Genomic DNA, 9,234 nt, shown 5'->3' on the forward strand with positions numbered 1-9,234 from the left:
GCAGTCAACGCCATCATGAATGTATCTTTACACATAATTTCAGTGTAATACTCATTTAATTTTACATTAACAGGGCTTTCTTCCTTACAACTGTCATTTTACACCGTTATATGAAGGGTGTGGTCGCGGAAGTGCCGTCGTGACGTCACACCCTCGGCGTGCAAGTCACACACTGAACTGAGAACAGCAGGAGTTGAGCTGCTGTTCATACTATATTCAACAATCACCAATCCAGACAAATCATGGCGTTCGCGCTAAAAGAGCGTTTCGACAAGTTCCTCCGGGAGAAGAATGTCATGACGGACGTGCTGTCGAAGATAGAGGCGAGGACTGGCGTGAACAGGTCCTACATCGCTTTTGGTGAGCATTAACCAGGAACACATGTGTCATGTCGGACACGTCAGATCAGGAGAAAAACAACCGCTTCAACGGTTTACTCTGTAGCTTCAATGCTGTTTGTGTTTCACCAAGAATAGGCTTTTACGTAATGGATCAGAGTGATAGTAGGCTGATGTTGTCTTTTGTCTTGCAGCTGTCATCGCGCTCCTTGCAGTTTATCTGGTGATCGGATACGGCGCTTCTCTTCTTTGCAATCTCATTGGATTCGTCTATCCTTCGTATATATCGTGAGTTAAAACTGTAATCGATCTTTCTGTCTGTTCATTCTGGCGTCACGCCGCGGGTGGTTGCGTCATCGACGTCGCGGTTACAGACCGCTGACGTCATCGCAGCGGCGCGCACTCTTTAGTGCGCAGCAGGAAGTGTACACGGCGAAACATGTACATTTCCTTCAAAACCGTATGTTTATCGTCGAATATATGATTACAACTGTGATTTATCTTTAGGTACATCTGTAGTCATGCTTAAATAATTTAAACAGTCATGTTACTGTGACCAAAAAGGAGTAGGCAGAAGATATTGCTTATTAGGCCTACACTTCTCACATGTCAAATTTTATGTTAAAGGGATAGTTCACCTAAAAATTAAAATTGTCATAATTTACTCACCCTCATGTTGTTCCAATCCTGTGTACATTTCTTTCTTCTATTGAACACAAAAGAAGATATTTTGAAGAATGCTGCTGGTAACCCAACAGTTGATGGACCCCATTGACTTCCATTGTATATTTTCACCACTATGGAAGTCAATGGCTACCGTTTGTGATTATATATTACTAAATTATATTAAATAAATATATTACTGCTGTACAGTAGAATTTATCTATGTAGTAATATAATAATATTATTAAAACTAATAATCAACATTTGTATTCCATGTTTTAATTTTAGCAGTAGAGCTCTGCTGTGCAGCACTTATTAGTTTGTATTTTAGATGATTAAAATCTAAATTAAATTAATGTTGTATGCCTTCATTTGTTTGCCAGACAAATAAAACAAAATAGAAATGAAAAATAAAATTAAAAAATATTTTTCTTTCAATTAATTAGACATGCTTTTTGATTACAAAAATTGTATTAAACCATTAAAATGGAATCCAGAAAACACAAAATTTGGTATAAAATAAAACTGAATTTGAGAAACACATTTCATAGGGGCCTAAACATGTCATTTTTGTTTAACTTTTAATAAATTGTTACATTGTATAAGTTTCATGATTTCAATTAATTAGACATGTTTCTTGATTACTAAACTGTTATCAAACCGTTAAAATGGAGTCCAAAAAATTTAAATGGAAAAAATAATTTTTTGGAAGAAAATAAAACTCAATCTGAGAACAAATAAAAGTGATTTTATGGGGTGGTATACAACATGCTTTTCAGGGCACACTTAAACACCGTAGCATTCAGTGCAGATTCAAGGAAGTACACCTTTCAAAGATTAGAACATTCAATCCATTAAACACAATGTTATGAGTGTATTTGTAAACAGGATTATTGGTGATCTTGTGTGATCATGGTGCGATAAGCAGTTCGGGTTGAACACGCTAGACCACAGAAGGCCTTGTGACTCAGTTCCTCTAACCTCAATGAAGCCTGTGTAGCGTGTTCGACACGCACGTCTCTAAACCATCAAACCCTTGCTGAAAAGCCTGTTTCACTCAATCCTCTACATTCCCTCTGTCGTCTGATTGGTAGCTCCTCCTTCATGTCTTTCTGCTGTCAAATCTGACCTGATTTTATCAAGTTAACGCAATAATAACTTTTAAATTGTAAGTAAAATTTCAAAATTAACATTAACTGGACTGAAGCAACTTCGGTTTACTTGATTATCATTTTATAGTAAAAGCATGAGTCTCAAATATGATCATCAGGCTTTTGAGGAAGGTTTATCTGTTCATCTCTCAATCATCATTGTGTTGCATTGCATTATACGTTTTAAAACTACAGAGCTTTGAGCATAAAACTAAGCATTGAAATATCATCTAACTAAGACATATTATTGGCAGATATAGAGTGATTAATATTTATATGCTTGTATGTCAGTATTCTGTTATACTGTTAAGATCTCATCACATTACCAGCATCAGAATTTCATCTTTGTGAACACAAATATGTAGCCTGGATGCCGGCCGAGCTTAGCCCCGCCCACAACATTAGAGGATGGGAAGTTCGGTCTGGACTTGATCCGTTGAGAAGCAAGTATGCCCGAACCAGAGCTGTTCGGACCAATCAAAGTGTCCGGGCGGGCTTTATACGATTATGGACAGATGATCAACCATACCGTAATCATCACGTCACCAAAGAGCGATTGGGTTGAATTCATTTACAACAAAGATGGCCGCCACTGGAGAATTTAGATGTGTATATTCTACCATTGCGTCTGTTATAGAAGATGCATTTAATTTATTTTAAAAAAGGAACAGAGAACCGCGATCAGGGCATTTGGCGATCCAATTGAGTGCAGAGGAATTTTCTTTCCTGGTTGGGTTGAAACACGCCCCATAATCACAGCCCAATGGAGCAGAATCAGACTCACATGCTGACTAGAGTCTGAGTATGACGACATCAGGCTAATAAATATCACCATCTGCACTAAATTGCATATTTTTGCTCAGTTTGTTCCTCTGAATATTTTTTTCTTCCTCGAGCTCCATATTCTCACGTTATCATACTACACTCACCTAAAGGATTATTAGGAACACCATACTAATACTGTGTTTGACCCCCTTTCGCCTTCAGAACTGCCTTAATTCTACGTGGCATTGATTCAACAAGGTGCTGAAAGCATTCTTTAGAAATGTTGGCCTATATTGATAGGATAGCATCTTGCAGTTGATGGAGATTTGTGGGATGCACATCCAGGGCACGAAGCTCCCGTTCCACCACATCCCAAAGATGCTCTATTGGGTTGAGATCTGGTGACTGTGGGGGCCATTTTAGTACAGTGAACTCATTGTCATGTTCAAGAAACCAATTTGAAATGATTCGAGCTTTGTGACATGGTGCATTATCCTGCTGGAAGTAGCCATCAGAGGATGGGTACATGGTGGCCATAAAGGGATATGGACATGGTCAGAAACAATGCTCAGGTAGGCCGTGGCATTTAAACGATGCCCAATTGGCACTAAGGGCCTAAAGTGTGCCAAGAAAACATCCCCCACCCATTACACCACCACCACCAGCCTGCACAGTGGTAACAAGGCATGATGGTTCCATGTTCTCATTCTGTTTACACCAAATTCTGACTCTAACATCTGAATGTCTCAACAGAAATCGAGACTCATCAGACCAGGCAACATTTTTCCAGTCTTCAACTGTCCAATTTTGGTGAGCTCTTGCAAATTGTAGCCTCTTTTTCCTATTTGTAGTGGAGATGAGTGGTACCCGGTGGAGTCTTCTGCTGTTGTAGCCCATCCGCCTCAAGGTTGTGCGTGTTGTGGCTTCACAAATGCTTTGCTGCATACCTCGGTTGTAACGAGTGGTTATTTCAGTCACTGTTGCCCTTCTATCAGCTTGAATCAGTCGGCCCATTCTCCTCTGACCTCTAGCATCAACAAGGCATTTTCGCCCACAGGACTGCCGCATACTGGATGTTTTTCCCTTTTCACACCATTCTTTGTAAACCCTAGAAATGGTTGTGTGTGAAAATCCCAGTAACTGAGCAGATTGTGAAATACTCAGACCGGCCCGTCTGGCACCAACAACCATGCCACGCTCAAAATTGCTTAAATCACCTTTCTTTCCCATTCTGACATTCAGTTTGGAGTTCAGGAGATTGTCTTGACCAGGACCACACCCCTAAATGCATTGAAGCAACTGCCATGTGATTGGTTGATTAGATAATTGCATTAATGAGAAATTGAACAGGTGTTCGTAATAATCCTTTAGGTGAGTGTATATGAGCCATAAATGCCTGATGTGTCAAATTTGATAATAAACTGAGTTCTTTTTTGTCTAAAGGTTCAACAAAAAACAGAAAACTGACTATGATCTCATATCTCAGGCTTTACAGGGTTAAAATAGCAGTTATGAGTTTCACTGGTCTTCCCTCGAACCCAAGACCGATGCTGTGAACGATCAGATCCCTTCTGCTCTGCCTGTTATCTGACATCAGTAGACCAAACCTCTCTCGTCCGACTGTGTGTGTGACTGTTGATGTGTCCGCAGAATCAAAGCCATCGAGAGCGACAATAAAGAAGACGACACCAAGTGGCTGACCTACTGGGTGGTGTACGGTGTGTTCAGCGTCGCCGAGTTCTTCGCCGACATCTTCTTCTCCTGGTTCCCCTTCTACTTCTTGGCAAAGGTATTGGACAGCGCATGATGATGATGTTGTTAGCTACAATTCATGTGTTTCTTGTGTAATGAGAACCTGTAGTCCTGTCACATCAGTTGCTGATTTAGATTTATCACAGGTTTCTGCTGAGCTTTTGTACAGGCTTTTGTTTTGATTCTTTGGGATAAACCCCTTGAGACGAATCATCTCGTTTTCAAGGCGGTCCTAGTACACAAAGTGCATTTCACGTGGCGTTCTTGCGAGTCTCATGAACGCAGAAGACCAGTGGAGTAGTTGAGGCCAGTATGAAGAGAGGCTGAGAGGGAGAAGTCTTTGACTCGTGTTAAAGCACACGCTCCTGCACAACAAATACCAAGATGGCGTCCAATGCCAAAATTTAACTAATTTACAAGTACACTTAAGATTCAAAAAAGTATTTTGTTTCTCTAGACCAAATGGTGCACAGGCTACAGAAGTTATAATAAGAGAATAACTCATGCAGTTATAAGAGGAAAGGCAGTGTCTGAACTGGTGTGAGTTTACAGGCTAGCACTGTTGAGCTCCAGCCCGATTCCTCTGCCAGAAGCTGCCTATTAACCTATTTATATCTTTTCCTATTCCTATATTTGACTAATAATAGTCCTGGGAAAGTTGTGCTTAGTTTTTGGATCATCAGTGACATTATTGCTTTGGCATGTTTTTTATGCTTTTGATTGTTATGGGCAAACTTGTTGTACGTCTTCAGATTGAAATATTTAGGCCTAGATGTACTGAAAATATCACATTAGCTAGTAGGGGTGTAACTATATATCGCAATACAAAAATGGAAAAATATGTATCGTGGATGATGACAATATGTATTCTGTATAGTTCACGCAAAATGAAAATGTCTGTGTAAGGAAAATATTCACGTTTTCAGGGTTTTAGTGTCAGTACTACATTAAACTACTTTAATGTTGAATATAATGTATAATAATGCAATGGGGGAATATTTGTGTGTCCTGATGATGCCAAATGTCTGATGTTACCAGTAAAAGTGTCCTACATTATTATAAATATATCTAGTCAGTGACAGAAAACAAGCATATTCATCTACAATAATTCAGTATTTTCAGCTCCAGAATCATGAATATTGTTATTCTGGTGTCTCTATTGTCCTGTGCTTTGGGTTTAGCACCAAGTCCATCCTATTCATTTACACACACAATGTAACACCAAATTTAGCATCTTAATCAACAGTGCATTTATTGTTAACCTTTTATCATGTGTCTTGGAGTATCGCAATAATATGGTTTCGTGATCTGTATCGAATCATGACATGAGGGCATCGCTACACCCCTAATAGCTCGTCATGACCAGCTGAATAACAATTCAACCTGATCTTGATAAGTTTCGACACCAGTTTCAATGATATAAGGCACGGTGATACAGTCCAAACGTGTTTAGCTGTGTGCTTGATCCCTAAAAGAACACTTGTATCATCAAAACACAGTATTCAGGTACAAAAGCATCTGTGTGAATGGACCACAGAAGTCTGGTTACTGCGGCGTAGTGTTTTCTGATGTGGAGGAGAGTAATGTAATGTGTGTGTTCTGGTCTCTCTAGTGTGTGTTCTTGGTCTGGTGCATGGCTCCCACTCCCTCCAACGGCTCCGTTCTGCTCTACAATAATATCATCCACCCCTTCTTCTTTAAGCACAAAGACAAGATTGACAATGTGATCAAAGACGTCAAGGATAAAGCATCAGAGGCTGCGGACAAGTTTAAAGAAGAAGGTGAAAACCAGATGCAATTCATGTGTTTAGCCAGTAGAGTTTGTTTCTGATTTGAGGAATAGCAGATAAATCATCATAAAGACGCTGATGTTTCATCAATGATTTGACTGATATAGTATGTCCAAACTCTGAATGACTAGCATGTGTAAAAGCAGTGATTGCTAATCCGATCTTCTTCTCTCTGTCACCAGCCAAGAAAGCCACTGCCAACCTTATTTTTGAGGAGAAAAAGAAGTACTAAAAGCCACAGCCATTTCAACTGGGATGACACCTGCCTGAATAAATGTTGCCTTTATATGCTCTTATTTTTAATTTTTGGAAACTGGAAGTGGGCTGATTATTGTTACTGTCTTTATACTGTGGTAGCCATATTAGATGACATCACTCCCGAGTTCAGATGGTTATGGTTAAGCAGGTAAGGCATTTATCATGAATCATGTTAGTGAAATCGAGTGACGCTCCCCCCGCAATGCTTCAGTCTCAGTAAACATCCTTATCTTTCCTGTAGACGTCCTTGGCTTCTATATAGGTCATCAAATGATAGGTCTTCAAATAGGTTTATCTTGCATCTTATTTAACATATTCATTCTAAGATGTATTTATGTGTGATAAGGTTTTCTGTTTGTAGAAAATGTCTATTCTGAGGATATCAGTGGAACTGTAAACATATGAATCATGCATTTGACATCAATTAAACCATTGAAATCCACAACTGATTGTGACATGTACGCTGCTTCCTTTCTTCTTCCTTTAGCAGCATGCTGTGGTTTGCCGGTGTTAAAGCAGAGTCTTCACTGCACACACAGCACATCACTGAGAGTACTCCAGTACGAAAGCCAATACAGAGTTGGTGAGAGCAAGCTTCATGCTGCTCGCTGTAGTTCACACGCATCACACAGCCAGGGTCAAAGTGTGACAATACATCGCTGACAAACCAGGGCTGCGTCTGAAATCACACACAGTGTGTGGCAAAAGATGTCTGAATTCACAGTACTCATTAAAGATGACCTTCTGGGGAGATTCTGAAGTATACGATGGACACTTTACTGTCCCATGAGGCCACAGGAGAGGATTTCTGATTGACAGTAAGTGACACAACTGACTCTGGTAGGTCACATGGTTAGTGTAGTGCAGCCAGATTACATTCATACTATGTGGAACATACTTTTTTTAGTATTTTTAAGATAAGTACCTACTCGAGAGTGTGTGATTTCAGACGCAGCCCAAATCTAATCTGATTGGACGGCTTCTACTCAATTTCATCATGTTGAGGTGACGAGCAACACATACGAGTTTACTCTGATGCCAAACCTCACAAATATAAACACGTACCCCCGGTTTCACAGACGAGGCTTACGCTAGTCTCAGACTGAAATGCATGTTTGAGCCGTTTTAACTGAAAGCAAAAGTCATCATTTATATAGCGCTTTTAACAATGGAGATTGTTTCAAAACAGCTTTACAGAGATAAACATACAATTTACGGTAACAGAGATTGTTTTGGCTTGTCTGCAACATGACATCATGACTTTGCGTAAACATACACGCCACTTTCAATTCAAGTGGCGTGTTATCTATACGCATTTTGAGGTATCCGCGTGTATGTCCACGCCGAAATCTTTTGCGTGTATGTCTACGCCATTAAACGTCCGAGTGATTCCGCGTGTATGTCTACGCCGTTAAATGTCCGAGCGAAACGAAGCAAAATCAGTCAATCTACATCTGTGGAGCGATATTTCTTTTCCTAGGATGGTAGGAGAAGACTCATAAATGGTATTAACCCCAGTGACGGGTAGGTTTAGGGACGGGGTTGGGGTAGGTCATATATTTATATATACATAATGCAGTAATATAACGTTAAGTCAAAGGCGTTGATAAACACGCTGAAAAGCGATTATGCGTGTTGATAGCACGCCAAAAATGGAAATACGAATTGGCGTGTCATACATACGCCATTTCATGAGATCAGTCTGTGGCTTTATAGCGATTTGTTGAATAATGTCATTTCCAGCTAAAGTTACACTGAGATATCTTAATATCAGCGCTGTTGTTTTGTCTCGAGATGCACATCAGTGGTGTGTTTTTCTAAGGCATGTTTATAAAAGATACTTAAATGTCCTAAGGCTTAATCTAAACCTGGTCTGTGAAACCAGGGGCCAGTTGCATAAATATAGCCATTATGGTAAGACTATCTTAAGAATTAAAATGACCAACTAGCAGTTATTAGGCAAATAGTTTTTTTATGTAACAGAGTTCAAAAGTTATGAAGTCTTTTTTTTTAAATGGACGACTAACTTGTAAGACTAGTCTTAGCAGTTTATGCAACCGGCCCCAGGCCAAACAGTTTACCCACAAACCAACCCATTTTAAAAAGTGCATTCATAGACGAATAGCAGCCAACCTCAATGTCAAACGCTTCTGAAGAACAATGCAACTTCATATCCTCCCAAAGCTATTCTGAGAAATGACCATGAGAACTACTAGAAATCACACTAAATTACATTAAAGCCAGATTACAGGTGAAAACAGTGATTTGAGTTTAATGACTTTATAAACAATTCTATAAAACAATTACTTTAAAAATCCATGCATTTTCAGTGTAAATTTGGATTTGAAATATAGAAGGAGATCTATATACATCAGTATGTCCTGTAACAGCATTCTGACTTACTCGGGCCAGTCAGCAGAAAAACACTCGGGCTGCATAGAAAAGAGTACATTATTGCCAACATTTATAGAAAACAAGAGGAAAGATTATCATGGAAATGTTCTAACGAGAGCTCAT

General features: G+C 39.5%; 1 protein-coding gene across 1 annotated transcript; it reads left to right on the forward strand.

The window, feature by feature from the left end:
- Nucleotides 1–137: 137 nt before the first annotated feature.
- reep5 (receptor accessory protein 5) lies at nt 138–6,715 on the forward strand. Its single transcript, XM_056233227.1, has 5 exons — nt 138–360; nt 533–626; nt 4,568–4,706; nt 6,282–6,450; nt 6,642–6,715. The coding sequence occupies exons 1-5, from the start codon at nt 243–245 to the stop codon at nt 6,689–6,691; spliced, it is 570 nt and encodes a 189-aa protein (XP_056089202.1). The 5' UTR covers nt 138–242; the 3' UTR covers nt 6,692–6,715.
- The last annotated feature ends 2,519 nt before the right edge of the window (nt 6,716–9,234 follow it).

Source organism: Rhinichthys klamathensis, unplaced genomic scaffold (assembly GCF_029890125.1).
Source record: "Rhinichthys klamathensis goyatoka isolate OS25496 unplaced genomic scaffold, OSU_Roscu_1.1 h1tg000363l_1, whole genome shotgun sequence".
NCBI lineage: Eukaryota > Metazoa > Chordata > Actinopteri > Cypriniformes > Leuciscidae > Rhinichthys > Rhinichthys klamathensis.

Bases quoted from the DNA above. Each gene is read 5' to 3' on its own strand.
- reep5 (XM_056233227.1), top strand. From the start codon at position 243: ATGGCGTTCGCGCTAAAAGAGCGTTTCGACAAGTTCCTCCGGGAGAAG. The intron at 361-532 runs GTGAGCATTAAC...TTTGTCTTGCAG, and splicing joins CAGGTCCTACATCGCTTTTG to CTGTCATCGCGCTCCTTGCA. The intron at 6,451-6,641 runs GTGAAAACCAGA...CTCTGTCACCAG, and splicing joins GGACAAGTTTAAAGAAGAAG to CCAAGAAAGCCACTGCCAAC.